The sequence below is a fragment of the Plenodomus lingam genome (assembly GCF_022343315.1).
Source record: "Plenodomus lingam strain CAN1 chromosome Unknown contig_7, whole genome shotgun sequence".
Taxonomy (NCBI): Eukaryota; Fungi; Ascomycota; class Dothideomycetes; order Pleosporales; family Leptosphaeriaceae; genus Plenodomus; species Plenodomus lingam.
The window spans coordinates 367,278-388,158 of record NW_027093971.1 but is presented as its reverse complement, the minus strand read 5'-3'; the positions used below and the strand labels follow the sequence as shown (position 1 = coordinate 388,158).

Sequence of the window (20,881 nt, the reverse complement as noted above, 5' to 3'; positions counted from 1 at the left end):
CAAACAGTTTCCTTCTGCTGCGTTCTCCTGCACTTTTCGACTGGATCGGAACTCGTCGCTATTCAATAATTCGCTGCCTTGCAATTCAACCTCAATTCATCTTTGCACGCCACTGCAGGACAGCCTTGGACTCGTGCTTACCACCTTTTCAGACCGGAACGTCAGCCACACGCCTTGTGTTTATGCCTTGCAGAGCATCATCATCATCATCTCAAACACACGACCACTGCCATCTTTCTTCCTCGGGTCTGACTCAGTCTTGCCTTCTATAAAGACATCCACTCACTCACACTCGACCGACATACCATAACAACCACACATTACCGACACCATGATGTACTCACCAAATCTCGTTGCCGAGAACCAGGCTGCTCTGGACCACTTCATCCAGCTCCCCGTATCCCAGGACATGATCTCCTATCTCGCCCAAAAGGCCACCCAAGTCATTCGCTGCGAACCATCCATCAACAAGAACCTGCCGCCTACCCCACCTGCCTCGCCTCCCCAACAGGCCGCCGCCCAACCTCACGAGCCTGGTCTGCCATCGCTGGAAGAGTTCATCACCTCCCTGGTCGAGAGGTCTCACGTCCAGGTGCCCACGCTCATGAGCTCTCTCGTCTACCTGAGCCGGCTGAGATCTCGGCTGCCACCAGTCGCCAAGGGCATGCCATGCACCACCCACCGCATCTTCCTCGCCTCGCTCATCCTTGCAGCTAAGAATCTCAACGACTCGTCTCCCAAGAACAAGCACTGGGCTCGCTACAGCGCTGTCGGTGGCTTCGACCACTTTGGCTTCTCCATCACCGAGGTCAATCTCATGGAGAAGCAGCTACTTTTTCTCCTCGACTGGGATCTTCGCATCAACCCAGACGATCTGTACTACCACCTTGAGCCCTTCCTAGCCCCCATCCGTATCTGGCAGGCGCGTCAAGTCGAAAAGGCCAGGCTTGCCGAGAGGGAAAAGGAGTTCGCTGCTCGCCGGGAGTATCAGCTGGCTGCCGAGAACCTTTCCCGCTCCCGCCCAGAGATCCTCCCCTACGAGTCCACTTCTTCCTTCGCTTCCTACGCCACCCGTCCTCCGAGGCAACAGCCCAGTTACTACACCAGCTCTTCACGCGCAGCATCCCGCACACCCTCGCTATCACCACCCACGCGCAGCTCCTCGGTCTCCACCACCTCGGACTCTCCCATGAGCTTCACCGACGAGCCCACCGAGGCCATCCTGCAGCGCTATGACGCCGACCAGGGCGCCAACATTGTATATATCAACGGCCCCGTTGCCCAACCCAAACTGCAACACTCGCTCCCCCTGTATGAAACTCCACCTCCCAAAAAGGCCAAATCAGCCGGCTTCTTCAACAGAATGTTTGGCCAGACGAGCGGCCCTTGTGCCGCTCGCCAGACTGGCTACTGATGCACTCGCTCCTCCCTCTACTGTCTCCACCTAGACCACCCTAGATCCGTCTTTTCACCTCCTCCACTGTCCTCTTCCACTCTAGTATCGTTCACCCGAAAGAGTGAGTGAGCACGGAGGGAATAGGACTGTGATGCGATGCGCTTTCTTTCTTTTTTTTTGACGAAGAGCGCGGGGATATGCCTACTGGATACACGATCCCACCTTTTTGCATCTCCACGGCGTTTTCGGGACTCGCATTTGCACATTGGCAGGCTCACACTCACACACTTGCACTCTCATACTCACACACATCCACACGCACGACACAAGCATTCTCCGGCGTTCTCTGGCTTGCATGCGTGGTTCCAAAGGGCCGGCGCGCCTGCATCTCATAGTAGTTTATTTAGTCTGGCTACGTATCTCTTCTTGCGCCCTGAGCTCCTCCCTCTTCTCTTTGTTGGGCCGTGGTTGGGGAGACGATAGTAATGAAAGAAATGTTTCAAATCTCGCCTTGGTTTCTTCGTTTATAGTGATGTCTCCAAGAACTTGGAAAGAGTCCATGTTCGCCAGCAACTTTACCATTGAAGGGCTCGCACCTCGACCACGTGCGTGGAAAGGACAACCTCAAGACATGCAGCCAGTCGCAGACGATACATTCGGGTGAAGCGATGATCAATTACTTCTGCTGCACGTGCGACACTCTCATGTACCGCCTCGCCGAGCGTTTACCGGGCCTCAGCATCTTGCGCATCGGCACCGTCGATGACCTCTCACTACATGAGACCAAGCTCCGGCCGCGCCAGGAGCATTGGACCAAGGACCATGTCTCCTGGTTAAAGGGCATCCAGATTCCGTGTCTGCATTCAAACAGACGTTGATAAGAATCTTGATCAAATATACAGCAGGAGAGGGGTAACAAGCTAGTCAAGAGATGAACTTACACCTGAAATTGGGGTGGTGAGGTGGTAGTCCAGGACTTGGGGGTCTTGCAACACCGTCAACATTTTCTGTGCCCAGCCTTTCAGATTATCGGAGAGATACGAATCGAGGAAGTAGCCATAAAGGTCCTTGACTCCCTGCACACCCGTTAGATCGGTTAGCTCGTTATACTCCTTTGTTCTCGCCAGGCACTTTTCCCCATTACCGTGCTACCAGTACCATAGTTTCTCGCCTTCCTTCTCCGTAAATGTGCCTCTGTAGTCATCGCTGGCTTCGAAAGATTGGCAAAGATAGGCGGGCGCGTATTTGGTTCGCAGAAAAGTTTTCAGCCCTGGTTTCAGGCCGTCAGCGAGAGAGGAGGGGAGGTCGGTGGGCTTGCTGGAATTGGTGAATTTCTCCCGGTCGTCTTGATTCATGTGGTAGAACATCGCTTTTGTGACAATCTTCTGGGATGCATCGTGGGACTAATCAGATATAGTTAGCTATAAGACTTTTTGGCTTTTTGAAACCCTTTGATGCTTATGGCCTGGTTATTGTACTAGTAGAAGTTAATGAGGTCGGACACACTGTTTGCCGCATACGCATCTAGAGAATTTGTACATGCCGCTGGCGTTCGAGTAGAGGCTGCCGAGTCCAAAGGAGCAAATGGTGACTCCGTAGCAACAGTTCGAGAAACCTTCGACCGCAAAGCATTAAAGTGATCCATCTTAGATCGCGCATAACCCATAGTAACAAAATGCCTGACCAGCATTAATCAAGTATAACTGCGTGAAAAATGTGACTACTCACCAATCTCCTTTCATTCCACGCATCACAGGATTGTACTCAAAAATAACAGCTTTACTGGCCTCCGGCCAAAACAGATCCTGCTCAATCTGGAACTCTTGGAAAAGACAAGGAACCTTGGCATCAATTCCAAGGTTTGACTGGAACTCGAGACCGAAATTACTTTCACTGGTCCCGCCATCAGCAAGGAAAGGCAGCCAAGCGGCTCGGTTCAACTCAACCGTATGGACCGGATTTCCAGCAGCGGATATTGTCGAAACGCAACGATAAAGCTGCTCAATTTTTCGGCCCATTGCTTGGTTGACCTTAGTTTGAACATCATCGAGAGATGGCATGCGCGCTGTAGGGACACTGTAACCGTCGGGAGTGGTGTAGGTTCCTAGCTTGATGGTTCCGCCGTCGGTGGGATCCTTAACTGAGCTCCAGTCTGTGTCAGGTGGCCAAGCTGTTTTGTCAATAGTCAATGATAGTGTATCGTCCACTACAAAGCTGTCAGAAGATTTCGAAGTTGCTGTCTGCTCAGGGGAAATTGCGAGAGCGCGGAAACCAAAGACTGTTGTTTGAGACCCTACGTTGTCTGGATTGGCATCTGCTGTGAGGTAGACAACTCCTGAGCCAGCCTTTCCGTGAGGATATATCTTCAAACAGGCATGCTCGAATCCTCCCAGTTGTGGCAGTTCGCGGGTCCATCGGAAAGTTCTCGTACAGGCATCCATAACAGTCCGCAATACCACTTAGCCATTGGCGATAACACTCCTATCAACAATATTCAGGTCAGGCAAAATATACTCAGACGGCAGCGTCTCTTCGTGGTAAGCAGTGAGCTGAAACCGACGTTCCAGCATATCTAGTGGAAATCCTCCTGGCGGACGTAATTTTAATGAAGCAGCGTTCTTAAAAAAGCGCCAGGGGGCATATTCAAGGTCATAGATCTCTTGGTTCAAGCTGTCCTCAATTGTCCGGAGACTGTACTTCTGCAATAACGGGAGAATTTCTCGTTGGTTGACGAGATACAAAAGTCGTTTTTCCAATGGAATTTGTTGGAGCATTTTCGCCGCGTTTTAGGCAGAGCGGAGAGGGTCCTCGCAAGAAACCAAATATCCATTAGCATGGAGAGTTTAAACGTCACCTTCCACGGCCACGCGATGCAGAGCTTCGTCAGTCTCAGCTCCTGTTTCAATTGATTTGATGTCCACAAGTTCATAGGAACTCCCGTTAACTCAGTATAAGCAGTGGCCCACTGCTGACCTTCCAATCTGTTAAAAAGGGTTGAGTGCCTGGGCCGCGTGTGGGTCAACTGCGCGAAGACCAGTTGTTGTCATATACACTTGAGAAATTGTTAAGAGTGGCTTTTCGCTATCTAGATTGACTTAGTCAGAACCTATTCACTCCTTTATAATCTCTGCCACTTACTGAATCCTACTAGTCTAGTTTTAACAAAAACTGGCTCACGTTTCGCGAGGAGTGCAGATTGAACAGGGTTAGCTGATGCCAACACCTTCTCTCCTTCCTTCATCTCTTTAATAGCAAGGGTACTTCCATTGTCAGCCAGGATCTGCGTCCCTGATAGAAAATATAAGCCTGGTCGCTGTAGGCTCCAAGGCGTGGAACTCCATATACGCAGATCTGGCCAGGTTGCGTAGTTTCGATCGTCGGTATAGCCTATTCCTGGTCAGAATGGAAGGAAAAAAATCCGTCAACAGGAAATCTGCAACGACATGGCACACTCACATTTACCTGACCAGTCATCCACCGAACTCCAATCATCCTTTGAAAATAAGGTATCCACAGCGCTCGCCGAGTTCCCAAAGTACTCGACCTTGAAGTTGCTAGCAATGTCCTGGCAGTAAGTTTTCCATTCATTGATCACATCTTTCGCAGCCTGGAGTCTGTCAATACTCCTGGTCACTGCTTCTGCATAACTCAGTGCCGAAGAAGTTCCTTTCTCCCGTGCGCTTTGAGTCGACATCTGATAGAAATGTTGGAGTACATCAAATGTCGGCGCTGGCTGAATAATTTCCCATTGATTCGCCGTGACAAACGTGATCGTACTCAATTGCCCGCAAAAGGTGATGTGTTCGTCCATAGCTTTCTTATCATCGCCAATATCCGTTTCCCAGATCTTCTCAGACCAGGTGCTTAGAATTGAATAACTGGGCCGCGCGGTTTCGTCCTCGGCATAGCCGGGCCAGGCGCCAGGCTAGTAGATCAGATAGTCTGCGATGAAGAGCATGTAGATGCTGAAACGGTGGTCTATGTTAATCTTATCTTGGCAAATCTGTGCGTTGATAAAGGAATCTTCTTTTATAAAAGCATAAAAGTAGTCCTTGATCTTGAGGTTGCGGATATCTTTGAGGGTGCGTGCGCCCGCTTTTTTCAACGCAGCGTTGATATACTCACCAAGACAGTAACCAAGGACAATGGAAATCACTTCCAAGTATCGTACATTTGAGGTTGGTCTAACTTCAGATGAGCTTTTTAAACATATCTCATTTCTAGTGGATGCTTACTGAGTTGATCTTACGTTTATAGCCTTGGTCATCCTTGCTGTCATCAACATTCAAGATGCCAATCCAAAACCCACAATTGGCAAGAAGCTTCAAGTAGTAACTCGCATCCAACTCGTCTATAAACTGGCTATTCCAATCATCTGGGTTGCTGTCAGGGGGGTAGTCAGTTCCCTTTGGGATGTAATTAATGATAGATCGGCAATTAGGGTTGTATCGAGCTTTATTGTGGAGTCGGTCGCAGAAACTTGGCGTTGGGAACAATAGGAGCGTTCTGATGACATTTACGGTGAGCTTGAAGAGCTTACGAGCATTGTCCTCGGACATTTTTCTGGTGGTTCCGGATTGTCTGCAATGAGTGCGACACCTTTCGTGGCCCTTTGGCTTGACAATTGATTCAGCTTCAACATATATCTCGACTGAAGTAGTACAAACCTGTATACATATTATCAAATTGTATGAATACTCGACTCCGGATAGATCTTGATCTTGCGGGGAAATGAGGGGTTGCGTGACCTGAGAAGTATAGCCAATATCCCAACAATGCACAACAATCCATAGTGGAGGGGTTTAATCTTCTGTGGCATAGGATGGGCAGCACATCCGTTGGGATGGAAGACCAATAGGAGTACGAAGTTTGAGCATGTGGATCTGATATTTCCTGGTGAACATTATAAATGCGCTGGAGTGTCCATGATATTCGTGAGCTGCCAAATATCTCCGCCCACAGCGTCATAATTATTTCACTCTTCTTTTAAGATACGCAAATAGATACTATGCTCCAAGCTGTTGCCAAACTAGCAAGTTTCTATGTCCGTGTAGGGTTTGCAAAGGTAAGATCTACAATCCAACTGGACTAAAGACAAGTATAGGCCATGGACAGCTAACTATTGTCTTCCTCTAGGTTAAAGTTACTACTGATGGAGTACCTTGTTCACATCCATGCCAAGAAATCCTTGTGGACACGAATTGTAACGATGCTTGGTGCGGGTGGGACAGGTGTGTCTAGCAGCCATGTTAAGAAAGGAGGAGACAGTGATAATTGCTAACGTTGCACAGCATAATAGCTAGGGTGAATATCGGAGATTCTGCTACGTGTGACTTCTACTAGTACGGCATTCCTTAGAACATCGCTTTAATAACCTGGAGTGAAAAGAGCTAATACTAATGCAATAATTAGTAAATTAGTGTTGCAGGAGGGATAACAACCGGATCACGGAGCATCTTAATCTGATCAATCCCGATCAATGCTAATCAATCCTAATTAATACCCCTGTATGACCCACTATCTAATTAACTGCCAGCTTACTGCTAAGTGCCTAATAAAAGCAGGAGCTCTAGTAAGGAAGGTGTACTAATTATACACCTTCTAGTAAGGGTAGCTAAAGCTCTATATATATAAGTCTAATTGTAGTAGAGACAATCTAATAATCTATCTCCTAAATTATTCCTAACCTTAGTAATCCAAATTTCCACACTTAGTTAATACTTAATAAATATACTAGGCCAGTTTATACTAATATTATCTAGATTTTACTTATTATTTAAGGGATTAGCTATATTAGTAATAGCTACTAGCTAAGAGGGAAATCTTTAGTCTCTTAGGTTAAGTATATACCTAAAAATTACCTCCTTTTTAATTTTATTTAACTTTCTTAATATAGGGATAAAATCCCTATATAAAGCCTAGGTAGCGTATTAGTAGTATAGTATTAATTTAAGGATGCTATAGAGTACTATAGTATATTATAAAGGGAGTGTTATATCTTATTTAAGAGCCTAAAGTGTAACTAGTATATAAACCTTATTAGATAGGTAGTTTTATTATTATTATTATAGTATTATATTAATCTATATAGTTTTGTAGGTTCTTAGGGTAGGTGTGTTAGTTAGCTATATACTTTAGTTACCTATAGGGTATTTTATAATAAACTACTAATTAATTAGAAAGATAGACCCTATAAAATAGAGTAACTTTATTGTATTTATTTTTGTATTCTAAGCTCTTATTCTAAACTAAATAGTATTTTTCTATTTTCTTGCTTTAGTATAGATCCCTAGTTAAGTAATAGTAATAGGTTAAACACGGCTATAGCGCGCGCAGCCTTAGTACAGCGTTAGGACCTTATCCCTTACGTGATCTGTTTGTTTTATTAGAAATAAAATATATAATTCTAAAGTACCTGTATATCTACTATCTAAGTGTTATAGATCGCGATATAAGTCTTATTACTAAATTAAGGGGCAAAATCTATTTCGCACTGGATTTGAACATTTTAACAGGTATAGGGTATCCACCCTTAAGGACAGCTCTTGCCTATAGTCCACAGCCCGCTCTTAGTAGTAATAGCTCTTTAACTACTGCACTAGACTTTCTGCATGCAAAGCAGGTGCAGCTATAGGCGCAGCGTGGCCTAGATTACTATACTATTTATTAGACTTACCGACCCTTATATAGCATGGACTTTGTCTCCTAAGACACTCTTATCTAGGGAACACGGAACGGCGCGGATGCCCTTAATCTTGGCAACAAGATAGGTACGCTAAGGCTAGGAAAGAGAGCTGATATTGTTGTTATTACTAGCAAGCACAAGATTTCTCCGTCAGCGAACCCTCTTGGAACTGCGATTCAGTACTCCACGACTGCTAATGTGGACTTTGTGACGGTAGAGGGGAAAGTCCTAAAACGTGATGGGAAGCTAGTAGGAGTGGACTTGAAGAAGATTCGTGCGAAGGCGCGAGAAGATTCCCGCAATATTATAGAGATACTAAAGCGTTATTGCGAAGAGTCCTTTGTTACAGATGCCGAAGATTTTTGTTTATATTAGAGCGGACACAGCAAATCTCTTAGTGTAGTTTCTAGTATTATTCTATAATAAAAGGGTGTCCTTGGTTGAAATTCCCTACACAATATTTGGTGTTGCGGAGGAGGCCTTGATTAACGTCCTTGCTAAGTTGTTGATACAGCGTTTAGGCTTAAAGGATTTAGGTAATCGTGTAATCCTTTGTATGACTACCGAGGGGCTCTATAGATGCCACCACCATCCAGTTGTTGGATATAATCTATCTTCTAATCATTTTTGCCTTTGATGTAGCAACACTACTACTAAAGTGGTCATTTGACCATGACCAAATTTGCAGTGCAAGAAGAGACATTATGTGTATAGATACCTTAAGTCTGTATCGGACAATATTCGACCGCCGTGGTCGGAGACTAGAAATGAAGGCCTAGCGAATAGAGAAACAGAATTGAGTGGTGGCCCGACTTCGACTGCCTCTTTTCATATCTCGTGTCACAAAACTATACGGTTTTCTCGGGATATATAATATACAGCCTCCAGAACTGCAGGTATAGTAAAATTCTCAGTCATTGACATCAAGACAATCATACAAATCTTAGCCAACTCTTATCTTTGCCCTTCCCCAAGTCCTCTTATCTTGCACAATGGTTCTTACTGGAGGTTGCATGTGCGGTTCCGTTAGGTACTCTGCCAAAGGTACATCGTCCTATAATTGTACCGGGTTCTCGTTGGTCTTCGTTAGCTTCAGACCGAAACTGGAACGAGCCTGTTTGATTGACATTACTAACCGGGGCTATATAGTGGATACGGGCGTCAAGGCCATCTGCCATTGTGCGCCATGCCAGAAGGTATTCTTGAGCAATCTTGTTCGTAATACCACTGAATGAGGTACTAATGATACGTCCAGCGCACCGCTAGCGCCTTCAGCATGAATCTGATTATTCCTCGCGAGGCATTCGAGTTCACCAAGGGTTGGTGGGATTCTCTGAGTCCCGAAATATCCCTATTGACTGAAGATAGGTGTAACCAGAACCTACCCACACTTGGGAGATTCTGGAAAGCTCTACCACCACCACTTCTGTGGCAGTTGTGGTGCTCAAGTCATTGGTATCCCAGACGCAGCGCCAGGTATGCTGTCTATTAAGATTGGCAGCCTCGATCCTGAATGCAGCAATGTCGGTTCCATGGAGAACGAGCTGTATGTTGTCAACCGAAGGACCTACTTGACACCTTGCGAGGGTCTTACTCAGTACGATGGGATGCTTCCCCTCTAAGTAAATGGACACCTTCTTGAAATGGTCTTTCAAAATCCAACCTGTCAATGCAATCCATGCGTGGAGGAATAGCAATTAATGTATGTGGAGTGGCACAGTAGCACTCTAAATGCATACAGGTGCCAATCTTTTAAATCGAACACAACTCGTGCGACAACAACCTATCATGAATTGTCATCCCCACTACCCTTTTGAAATTTGCAATAGAAGGTACCCGAAGCGTCCACACGCGTTCCACACCCAAGTCAGTGACTAACGTGATCCACCACCGAGCGCCCACCCCCACCGAGCGCCCACTAACACTAAAATCACTAAATTTTTAACACTAAATTTCTTAATAACTATAGCACCTATTAATAACGCGCTTGTAGTAATTAAATCCTTAACTCTTAGAGAAGATTTTATATACTTAGAAATAGTAGAAAAGTATAGTTACTTATAGTTAACCTTATCTAGATACTACTAGAAAATTTAGTAAGCACGTACTACTACTCTACTAAATAGTTAAATACTTAATACTATATAAGAAAGTAAGCTTATAGAGTATATTAAAGAGCTTTATAGGTAAGGATTACCCCCTATATAAACTATTATTTAAAATTTTATAACTAAAATAATAGGGAATCTAGTAGGTAAAAATTAGGTGTAGTGCTTTATTAACTACTATAATATTAATCTTATCTCCTATTAGGCTACTAGGCTTAATTATAACTACTTTAAAGCTAATTCTACCTTTAAGTATAGCTTATACTTTAAGCTTTTATACTAAAAAATAAAGTAATATAATATTAAGAGTTAGTATATCTATAATATAGATAAGAAAGGTTTTCTTATTAAAGTACTATTAAAAACTAAATATATATTTAATAAGAGCGCCTATAAGTAGAGAAAGATTAGAGCTATACTCTAGGATAGTAATAGGGAGTAGATTACTACTATAGCTTGTATATACGCTAATAGTACTACTCTTACTTCTACCCTTATTTATTAGTCCTAATCTAGAGCTTTATAGGATACCTAGTTATAAGATTTTAACCTATTATAATACTAAGCTTTCTTTATAGGATTACTAAGTAGGTAGATAAGCTATACCTTAGGGGTATCCTAGCTTAAGGAGGTATTTAATTATAAGATAAAAGCTAAAGCTTATACTTTATACTAGCTCCTTATCCTTAATAGCTATAGATCTTATATAATAATAGAGTTTATTAAGTACTATAATAAATATAAGATCCTACTTATAATATATCCCCCTTATAGCACTTATACCCTTTAGCTACTTAATATTATAGTATTTACTCCCTTTATAGCTTTATATAAAGCTTAACTATCTAGTTTTCTAGATAGCTTCTAAGGGCTTATAAGTATTACTAAAAGGGATTTCTACTAGTTATTTAATATTATATAAAGTAATACCTTTAAGGAAAAGCTAATATTAATAGCTTTTAAAGTAATAAGTATCTTACTACTTAACCCTAATATTATCCTTTTAAGGTTTAAAGCACCTATAAATAATAGTAACTAGCCTTCTTTAAGTAATAGTATAACCTTAATATTAAGTGCAAGTAATTAGAGAAAGATAGAGTAGTTACTCTATAATACTATAATTAATATCTATAATAAATAGTTAAAGAAGCTTAGCTAGATAATCTATACTATATTAGTAAGAAATACTCTACTTAACTATAAAAATAAACACCTAAGGGCTGCCCTAGCTAATAAGAAGAAGTATAGGAAGCGTAGTAAACCTCTATTATTACCCCCTAATAATAATTATAGTAGTAGTACCTAATTTATTTTACTATTAAAGGTAAAGTAAGTATTTAAGCTCTAGGAGTAAAAGAACCTTAAAGAATAGGAGCTATAATACTAAAAAAGTAAGGTAATTAAGCTTTATAAGTAATAGAAGCTTACTAAAGCTTAACTTATAAAGGAGCGTTACCTAAATTAAGTAATTACTAAGAAGGAGTAGAAGGAGAAAGCTACCTAAAAAGCTATTATATATAATAAGTAGAAAACTACTAAGTAACTAGAAAAGTAACTCTAAAATAATATTAAAATATCCTAAATAGGTAAGAGGTAAATCCTTAAGCCTCCTACTATTATACTAGCTAAGGTAGTTAATAAGGAGCTAGTAGAAGAGGATATAGTAGTAGAGGCAACTTTATAGCGTGGGCGCCTAATTAGACCCCCTAAAAAGCTGCTTACATAATCTAAAATATTTAATCTACTCTAATAGATCTAATAATCACGACTCTAAGAAATCTTGTAATAATAGCTATTATAGGTGGCGCAATATCCTTATTTAGTGGGTGGTGGATTTTGGTGTTGGTGGGCGCTCGGTGGGGGTGGGCGCTCGGTGGTGGATCACGTTACCTATGGTACAGAACTTCGCCCATGGACAAAGGTAACCAAATACTGGCTATATGGAGTTTTACTGTGACTTTGGTGGCAGAGCGAAGCGTCTCCAGAGTAGATGCGTCGCTAGGCCTCAATATGGCTAGCTAGATACAACCTTTTGACCGGAAGCCGCTTGGAAGCCGCTAACCCCATTATGGAAGTTTTCAGAACGGCGGATAAATAAATGGAGCGACTGTAGGCACGCCCGCAATAAGGCCGTTCTGATTCGCTACTCCGAACATGGTACCCTCTGCCTCTTGTCAGCGTGTCAGTTGGGCATTATTCTAATTTCAACCTACGGAGACCATTTCGCTATGGATCCTGCTGCAATGCAGGCCACTGCTACCAGCAGCACATCGTCAGATGTGCCCATACAGCGACAGCGTCCGGCGGCTCAGAAGAGTGCTTGCCTAGGCTGTCGCGACACAAAGCAGAAGTGCAGCCGCGGCCGGCCGTGGTACGATATTTGGTAGCCCAACAATGGCTTACAGTCTGGCTGATGAAGGTGTAAAGTGCGCGGTGTGGCTCCCAAGGGCTGTCATGCAAATATCCAATCATGTCCAAGCGGGGGAGAAAACCGGGAAGTACAAAGTGAGTGCAATTCGGGAAATTTAATAAGAGGTTGTTGAACTTGGGTTAATCCTTCAGTCAGTAAGCCAGATACTGTGGAAAGATTTTTAGATCGACTGAACAAGAGTTCCATACACGGTGAGGTCGTGGCAGCACTTACTACACAATCGACAGGGCATCATCGGGTGGACGAGATTCAACAAGAGGAGTCATTACTCCATGCTGCAATCCAGGACGAGGCTTCTCATGAACCACCCAGTGTCGAACCAAGCAATACTTCGTATCATGAAGAACCTATTAACGCCGTACATGACCGGATCTACGCTCCACTTCAGATCGTTGCTGCTACCGTTGATTGTAGTGACGTGACACAATGGCCGCATACCATTGGAAGCGGAATGGAAGCAACCAATCAACGCTCTGATTTCTCAAGTAGAGGAAGAGTACCTCACGCTGGCGGCTTTTCTAAATTTCGTGGCCGGAATAGGTTTTCTTCTTACTTCCGTAAGGACCACATGGCACATTTGGTTGCATTTACACTTGCATAGGGGAATCCTGATGCGTAAAACTAACGTCATCTTAGAAACTTCCGTAGCTATCTGTTCGGACTGGGAAGAGCTGGCTTCGCAAGCACCCGAAGGTACCTTGCAAATACGTCCGTCGATCCACGATCCTCTCGCCTCCCGTTTGTTGGACGACAATGATGTTGCACATGCTTTTGAACTGTAAGTCTGCTATGTTATGGAGCCCTTATTGCAACGCAATTGTTCTGTCCCTTGCAAGACATCGCTCTGCGTTCAATCTACTGACAAAAGTTATTATCCCCAAAGATTTTTCAGGTTGCGCAATCCATTTGTGGGCTTGTTGGATCCCGCGCTACATACGCCGCGATACGTTTATTCAGCATCGTTCACGCTTTTTTCCGTCATCTGCGCCTTGGGATGCGCTTTATCGACTGAGCCAAGGAACCGCCTTCTCTACCCCACTCTTACAGCAGTGGCCGATGCTAATATTCGATGGTCAATGGCAATGTCGGTCAAGTCCGTCGAGACTGTGCAAGCTCTGCTACTCTTTGCATACTGGGGACCCGCTCATGAAAAGCAGAGAGACGATCCATACTGGCTGCGATTGAGCCACGTAAGTTAATAACCTGCTCTCTATCCAATTAACCGGAAGAAAAGACTGACAGTAGCGATCAAGGCCATTCAGCTGGCGAGGGAACTTGATATTGGTCGAAGCCAAGTTGTCCAAGAAAGGGCAACGCTGTACGAAGCCATGAGTCAAGAACTCAGAGAACGCTTTATGCGTAATATGGAAAGGACATGGCTGTATGTTTTCATAGCGGACAAGAGCTTCGGCATCACCACAGGGCGAGCAATGTGCTTCTCATGGAAAGAGATACCGTCAGATGCGTCGACCTGGTGGCAGAAGCCCAGTGCAGCTCCACACGACCGTATGATATGTGGAATAGTTGAGATGAGGGTGACTGTGGTGAGTGTTATTGGTCCTCGCGTGCAACTACTTTCGTTCCAAAATAGATCCGGTTAACATCCTTTAGGTGAAAGCTCTTGAGTGTCGAAAACATGGCAACAAAGATCGAATTGAAATCACAAGGTGGCAACGAGATGCTTTCAAGACCCTCAGTAACATACGAAAGCAAAGATGCGAGGGCCATGAATGCTCTCCTACCCTCGCTCTTCCTGTTCTAGCTTTCTACATTGATTATGCCCTTCTACTCGTCAATACCCACGCCGCAGGTGATCTCATAAGTCTCGGCTTGGACGAAATTCTACCGGATGTCAGTTCAATAAGTCAGCAGAGTGCTGACATTGCGATGCGTCTCATAGACCTGATACTGTCGAATCTGACGCTTGTGGAACTCAAGTCTGGCTTCCACAATTGCCAATTGGTCATGATGTGCCATGCGGTTACTGAGATTCTTAATGTATGGGCTCCTCTTAAAGCTTAAGATGTTTCTTAACACAATGCTAAAATAATGCGCTCGCAGACAGTCAGGCGCGGTGCTCGTCCAGATCTCATTCAGACTGCGAGCGTTAAAGTTCGCGCGCTCTCGAACCACCTCCAGAATGTCGCTTCAACGCTACCAATATCATCATGGGCTCAAATATACGCCGATATCGCTCAAGTCCTTGTTCAAAAACTCGATACCATGGCAGCAAAGCATCTGGAAACGTTCCCAGAAAATGGCTGGGTCAATTTTGTTCCGGACGATACTCTTTGCACAGATTGGTGGAGCTCCGTTGGAGGTGGTCATACCGACCTTATGGATTGGGTCGATCTAGAAGGAATCGGGGGCATGGAGGATGCAATGGTCTAGAAGATGACTTCAACCCTGAAAACGCATGCCACCCAGTCTCTGAGAAATTCATCTCAGACACGACGGTTACTGTCTCGTTTGGTTGTCTCGGGGACGCAATGACAGGAATCATTTCCGACACACTACCTGAGATGGATTGTGATCGAGCCTATCAGCACAGCGAGGGGAAATCGACTCTGCGATAGTAGACGAGCCAACAAGGCCTTACACAGCTTGAATGGACCTTTAGCCGCATCTCGAAAATGAAGCTGAGAGGCGTAATCTCGGCCTTGATAACTGCGAATTATCTTGGATTTGTTGTGAGGATATTCGAGCAGCGAGTTCTTTATATGCCGCCCCCCATCACTCACATCCGCAGCAGATCTTCTGATCATCGCTTGACTTGTGCGCTGTCAGCATGGGTCTTAGTTAAAGCAGGAATGGAGACATTGTTGGCGAAATTCACCATGTATTTACAAGCCTCGAGCTTGTACTGATTCACTCCAAAACCAATGGGAAGAGCATTGCTACAACAACGGTTCTTACATTTTCTCAGTAATCTCCTTGAGGCTATCCAAGTACAAGATCTCGTGATCCAGGGGAAAGTCTATGCGGCCAAACTTACGTATCGACATCGCTTCATCAGATACCGGCAGCCTAGTCTCGTAACCAATTGCTCACACTCGATCCACTGGATGGCAAACAACGTCATTGAATACCATTATCGCTACCGGACTGACAGAGACAGTTTTCCAGAGCTACTCTGCAATGGCCTGCACCGAGAATGACAACCCTGTACCAAGCTGACTGGCTCGCCATAGAAGGGAGGGGGCGCTGATGGTATCACTTACACAAGGAGGGCTAGTTGGGTCCACGGTGCGAAGATCATAGTAGTGGAGACCAGGATACTCGGGGTACATGTGTCAATGTAGGCTGCGTGCCAAAGAAGGTGATTTGGAATGCCGCCGCCATTGCTTAGACAAATCGTGAAAGCAAAGCCTATGGCTTCAGCGAGGAGCACACGCAAGCCTTTGACTAGAAATCCTCAAGGCAAAACGCAAGGCCTACGTTAAGCGTCTGAGCAATGTGTACAAGAAGAATCTGGGTACGGGCCGCAAAGATTACATCCATGGCACAGCGTTCTTTTCCGGCTCACACAAGGTCAAGATCGTGCTGGCAGACCAAACTGAAATTATCCTCAAGGCCAAACATATTCTCATCACTATTAGTGGAAAGTCAAGCATCTAAGCACTCGCAGGAGCCGCACCTGGGATCACATTGGACGGATTCTTCGAGCTCGACAAGCAGCCTGGGAAGGTTGCTGTTATTGCAGGCTACATTGCCGTGGAGATGGTGGGCATGCTTCATGCTCTCAGGACTGAGACTCATCTATTCATCCGCCATGACCAAATTTTTCGCACCTTCGATCCAATGATCCAGAATGGTGGAACGGCTGAGTGCCAGCGGCAACGCGTGAAATGCATAAGCTATCCTCACAGAGTTAGATGAAAGGTCCCAAAAACGAAACCACCCGTGGACTGAAGAGTGCTGCCGAACCTCTTTCTGTTCGGGGTTTAATCTGAACTCCGCAAGACACCGGCCCGGTAGGTAGCGCTTGCCTAAACCCCGACCTCGCCGCGACACCTAAAGCAGGGACATCAGTGATCATTGGATCATGTACGGAGTAGACTGCACAATCTGTACATGCAGGTGATGCGCTCCATTCTGACTTTCAAGAGAGTAAAACTGGCCTTCCCCGCACCGGGGTTACCGCAACTGCTCTTGGCTACGGCGTTCAAAGTGCGTTGAGTACGACTGGTACGAACATTTCAAAGAAGACATATTCCGGTAGTTATGGTCGGGTCTGAATATGGCACTCGCTACAAATCTCTTGTTTATGTTGCTAGCTCCGCGTCCGCTAAGTTGATCGCCGATGTTGGACTCTTTGCGTTCGAAACAGTGAAGGTCGGCCTACAGACTGCAGCTTCACCCGGGAACGAGGGTGATGTGAGGTACTTTGGAAAGACTATCATCACGGAGTGTATCTCAAGGTGAGATCGATGCTGTAAAGATCGGCCATCCTCAAAGAAGCATTGGCATATTACTACGGCCTGTAGTTACCGAGGCATCTACCCATTACCTATGGGCTCGCCAGATACCGGATACGGCCATGAAGTTTTCATCCTTCTAAAGCATTGTTCAAATTATGTACAATCGTTTAGCAGAAAAGAAAGGTGCCCACTGAAAGACTGCACAGACTGCGATTGCCTTTGCTGAAGGATATCTTTCAGGTATTCTCGGCGCAGTCGTCTCCCATCCAGCAGATGCAACACTGTCAAAATTGACCGCCCATCATGAGCAAGCAATGTCCGCTGCTAGTTAGTGCAGTCAAGCGGATTTCCAAAGAGATGGGCTTCAGAGATCTATGGAATGGTTTTGCTATACGGTACGGTAACGTTATGTGTTGAGCTTGAAGTATGTATATAAGACTAGTTCCCGCTCAGCACGATTATGATCGTACCTCAATGGCTCACGATTCTTTCAAAGTAGCGATCGGTCTTCCTGCGACTGGTGGTAATGAGCCAGTCCCACGAAAGGACAGGCAAGACAAGTAAGTTACTACCACGTCGCTCAAGACGCCTATCGACTCCCAGAAATTTCAACCGAATCTCGTAATGCTTCTGAATTCAGTTCGATTAAAGTAGTCTGGATGACACTATCATGCATTTTCTTCGATGCGATATAGCTTGGTACATTGCAAGAGAAACGTCGCGAGTTTATATGCTCCATTCACTCTGCTAGCTGCGTTAGCACTAGAGATGCTTAGCGTCCTGTATAGGCCTAGCGCATGAGCGCGGCAGCCTACTTACATTCATCGCAGACTGTTAGATATCATCAATCATCAATCTCGTACAGTACACTTGACAAGCGTCGTTTTGAACCTTGGGCATAGCATTGCACTCCTAGACGGTCAGCGGGTACATTATAGAATACAAATCCTACAGCTCGAAGGGGACACTTGCTCCCTGATCAAGCGTATAGAAGTAAAGAATGGGACTTAGTCTTATGGATAGACATTTCGTTCATTGGCAGCGGACCTAGACTGCATAGCACTCCTTGATAAACAGTTGACCTTGGAACAGAAATCTCCGGGAGAGGTTAGGGCCAAATCTCGTAAAGCTAATTGATCACCTTTTCATAGTTACCACATTTGGTACGTGTACATAGTGTGTAGATCTACGTTATGGAAGAAGAGGTGCCTACTTTTACAGCTGAGATACGGAGTGATTTTTTCTACGTAGCTTGTACTGCATCTCCATCTTAGCTTTACATCGTCAAGCCCGTAGTCTTGTCAACAAAGCCAGGTGCTTAGCCAAGGGTGTGTCCAGTCTTATTTACTGCTCGCTGGTATGCCTCTGTGCTCTCAATGTTTGCCAGCCAGGCTTCCACTGCAGGCCACTTCTTCCCGCTAGTACCAAGACCCATCTTGAGGATAAATGCGACACTGAAGCCCATCATGGTGTCTGCCGCTGTCAGATGGTCTCCGACTAGATACTTTCCTCCACCTTTCTTCAGCTCAGACTCCAACCAGTCAAAATCCCGGTGCACCTGAGGGGAAAGACCCTTCGATATTTTATCAGCCGCGTCAGGAGCAGCACCACTGCCGTACATGATTGCCAAGGCGTGTATAAGGAACGTGCCTTCGGAGGCTGACATCCAGACACGGACCTGAGTACGCTCGGCAATATCCGCAGGCATGAGTTTGTGCTCTTTGTCGTACTTTTCGCACAGATACCTGAGGTAGCCATCAGAAAGCTCACCAGTTTGTTATGGTGGAATGGGATCTTACTCAGCAATCGCGGCACTCTCAACAATAGTCAGACCATTGTCTGTGATCGCGGGTGCTCGGCCGACGGGCACATGTTTGCGAAATGCATCGGGAGTATCACCGTTGGCCTCTCTGTTGAAAACTTCCACTTGATACTCAAGTTCTAACGCTTCGAGAAGGAATGCGCTGCGGATAGCCCGGGAAGTTTGAAGGAAGTAAAGGGTGATAGGGGCCATTGTATGGAAGCTAAGCTTTTCAGTGATAAGTGATTCGATTCTGAATATGCAATGGGTGGAGGAGTGATGTCGAAATTGCAACAGGGCGTCTTAAACCTTACACTGGACAAAGCACGAGATCGCTAATCATGGTACTCCTTGTTGTCCGTGCGCAAAATTTATATATCCCGAACCTAACGCTAACAAATAAATCAGCCTACAATTCGTGGGGATCAAATTTTTTCTCCGCCTTAGAATGTCGATCCTTGTGGTCTTGGTGGGTCTTTTGTGTTGCGATTGCACCTCAACAGGCTATGCAATTGGTGCACATGACGTATTGCGGAATACCTGCCGCACTACAAGGGGAGCCTCTCTGCAAAGCCTTACTCACATCACTTCGCAACACTAAAAGAACGTCAATACAGTTATAGACTTACGCTTGCAATGCATATACGCAGGCAGATCTGTTTAATCTGCTTTGTACAGAGAGCTATAGAGGGCTGTGTGAGACAAGGTCACTTTATAGGCTTCCCTGCTCCTTAGCGGCCTTAGTTCTTCTCTCCGCATTCTACTGTTAAATCGCTCTATCTTGACATGAACCTCTAGGTAGACCCAGAATTTGTTTATCTGCTATCGTCAAGGCGGTGCAAACCACATATCTGGTTATAAGGCGATATGCTATTCGCGGGAATAACATAACCCCTACAAGTGACAATAGCTAATTAATTAATTTATTAAAGTTATTTAACGTCCTACAAAAACCTTGTACAGGGCATGTAGACAGATCTAGCTCTAGGCTTCTAGTAGTAACGTACTAGCCTAGGGGACCTTATTATATAGGTCACGCGATAGCGGTTATTAAGCTAAGCTCTTCTACTAGGTTAAGGGTAGTATTAGGGAGTTATTACGGGGCTAAGCTAAATAGCGTGGACCTTAGCTCTAGAAATAAGAGTTATAAAAGTAAATAAGAATCTATTATAATTATATTATATTCTAGCTTCCTAGTTATATTACGCATAATGTTAGATTATATTATGCGTGCATAGACTAACTATAGGGTATAGTGTGCCTATAAGACGTTATAGTAGGAAGATAGAGGTTTAAAAGGTAGATTAGGATAATAGGTGTTAGAGTAGATACTAAGTAAATTAATACTATGTGTATTAATTCTTATAGGTATTTATACTGCCTATAATTATGTAATCTATCTAACCTAGGCTATTCTAGCCTATACTTAGATACTTTAGGCTAGTAGAGCCCTATATTCTAATAATAGTGCCCTACGACTATATATACTATTAGGCTAGTAAATCTAGGTTAGTGTATACTAGCTATAGTACTAGGTTAGGTTTAGGTTGCACAGACCTAGTGCTTAGGTTAGGTTTAGGTTACATAGGCTATAGGCTTAGGTTAGGTTTAGGTTATATAGGCTATAGGCTTAGGTTAGGTTTAGGTTGCATAGGCTATAGGCTTAGGTTAGGTTTAGGTTACATAGGCTATAGGCTTAGGTTAGGGTTAGGTTATATAGACCTAGTAGTTAGGTTAGGTCTTATATAAGCAGATATTAGTTAAGGTTATATAGGTAGTATATAGGTTTTAGTACACTCCTCTACTAATATAGGTATATTATCCTTAGTTGCCTTAGAACCTTCTAAAGTACTAGAAATTAGAACCTCCTGTTCTTTAGCTATTACTATATTTAGTTGCCTAAAGCTAGCTAGAAGCTTAAAAAGATCCTCTATAATATTATCTAATATAAACTTACTACCTATTATAGTAGAATCCTATTCCTTACTAGAAATAGCGTGTTTAAGAACTATAAGCTACTAAATTATCTATATAGAAAG

At 44.3% G+C, this 20,881-nt stretch overlaps 9 protein-coding genes across 9 annotated transcripts; 5 read left to right on the top strand and 4 right to left on the bottom strand.

Annotated features, from left to right (window-relative positions):
• Positions 1–334: 334 nt before the first annotated feature.
• Positions 335–1,414, top strand: IAQ61_009970 (uncharacterized protein; the record flags this gene model as incomplete). The annotated part of the gene is made up of 1 exon (XM_003845231.2): positions 335–1,414. One exon carries the CDS (start codon positions 335–337, stop codon positions 1,412–1,414), a length of 1,080 nt encoding a protein of 359 aa, XP_003845279.2.
• Positions 1,415–2,544: 1,130 nt separating this feature from the next.
• IAQ61_009969 (uncharacterized protein) lies at positions 2,545–3,837 on the bottom strand (the record flags this gene model as incomplete). Its single annotated transcript, XM_066098608.1, has 3 exons — positions 2,545–2,799; positions 3,012–3,075; positions 3,125–3,837. 3 exons carry the CDS (start codon positions 3,835–3,837, stop codon positions 2,545–2,547), a joined length of 1,032 nt encoding a protein of 343 aa, XP_065951435.1.
• A 543-nt stretch (positions 3,838–4,380) lies between these two features.
• On the bottom strand, positions 4,381–5,955 carry IAQ61_009968 (uncharacterized protein; the record flags this gene model as incomplete). Its single annotated transcript, XM_003845234.1, has 4 exons — positions 4,381–4,481; positions 4,535–4,783; positions 4,853–5,321; positions 5,632–5,955. The coding sequence occupies 4 exons, from the start codon at positions 5,953–5,955 to the stop codon at positions 4,381–4,383; spliced, it is 1,143 nt and encodes a 380-aa protein (XP_003845282.1).
• Positions 5,956–6,399: 444 nt separating this feature from the next.
• Positions 6,400–6,677, top strand: IAQ61_009967 (uncharacterized protein; the record flags this gene model as incomplete). The annotated part of the gene is made up of 2 exons (XM_066098607.1): positions 6,400–6,461; positions 6,540–6,677. Exons 1-2 carry the CDS (start codon positions 6,405–6,407, stop codon positions 6,675–6,677), a joined length of 195 nt encoding a protein of 64 aa, XP_065951434.1. The 5' UTR covers positions 6,400–6,404.
• Positions 6,678–9,357: 2,680 nt separating this feature from the next.
• On the top strand, positions 9,358–9,703 carry IAQ61_009966 (uncharacterized protein; the record flags this gene model as incomplete). Its single annotated transcript, XM_003845236.2, has 2 exons — positions 9,358–9,400; positions 9,450–9,703. The coding sequence occupies 2 exons, from the start codon at positions 9,358–9,360 to the stop codon at positions 9,701–9,703; spliced, it is 297 nt and encodes a 98-aa protein (XP_003845284.2).
• A 2,561-nt stretch (positions 9,704–12,264) lies between these two features.
• Positions 12,265–15,011, top strand: IAQ61_009965 (uncharacterized protein; the record flags this gene model as incomplete). The annotated part of the gene is made up of 8 exons (XM_066098606.1): positions 12,265–12,560; positions 12,595–12,694; positions 12,760–13,177; positions 13,257–13,398; positions 13,513–13,810; positions 13,874–14,164; positions 14,232–14,618; positions 14,682–15,011. Coding segments are annotated over 8 exons (2,262 nt in total), but the record flags the coding sequence as incomplete, so codon positions are not given.
• Positions 15,012–15,133: 122 nt separating this feature from the next.
• On the bottom strand, positions 15,134–15,625 carry IAQ61_009964 (uncharacterized protein; the record flags this gene model as incomplete). Its single annotated transcript, XM_066098605.1, has 3 exons — positions 15,134–15,298; positions 15,362–15,392; positions 15,537–15,625. The coding sequence occupies 3 exons, from the start codon at positions 15,623–15,625 to the stop codon at positions 15,134–15,136; spliced, it is 285 nt and encodes a 94-aa protein (XP_065951432.1).
• A 415-nt stretch (positions 15,626–16,040) lies between these two features.
• On the top strand, positions 16,041–17,666 carry IAQ61_009963 (uncharacterized protein; the record flags this gene model as incomplete). The annotated part of the gene is made up of 8 exons (XM_066098604.1): positions 16,041–16,218; positions 16,249–16,463; positions 16,730–16,790; positions 16,843–17,031; positions 17,062–17,198; positions 17,248–17,368; positions 17,484–17,601; positions 17,645–17,666. Coding segments are annotated over 8 exons (1,041 nt in total), but the record flags the coding sequence as incomplete, so codon positions are not given.
• A 397-nt stretch (positions 17,667–18,063) lies between these two features.
• Positions 18,064–19,778, bottom strand: IAQ61_009962 (uncharacterized protein). Its single transcript, XM_066098603.1, has 2 exons — positions 18,841–19,778; positions 18,064–18,786 (listed from the first exon to the last, which is right to left on the bottom strand). The coding sequence occupies exons 1-2, from the start codon at positions 19,053–19,055 to the stop codon at positions 18,360–18,362; spliced, it is 642 nt and encodes a 213-aa protein (XP_065951430.1). The 5' UTR covers positions 19,056–19,778; the 3' UTR covers positions 18,064–18,359.
• Between the last annotated feature and the right edge of the window lie 1,103 nt (positions 19,779–20,881).

Coding starts and splice junctions, on each gene's coding strand:
- IAQ61_009962 (XM_066098603.1), bottom strand. CDS start 19,055: ATGGCCCCTATCACCCTTTACTTCCTTCAAACTTCCCGGGCTATCCGC. Junction 18,787..18,840: donor GAGAGTGCCGCGATTGCTGA/GTAAGATCCCAT, acceptor TGGCTACCTCAG/GTATCTGTGCGAAAAGTACG.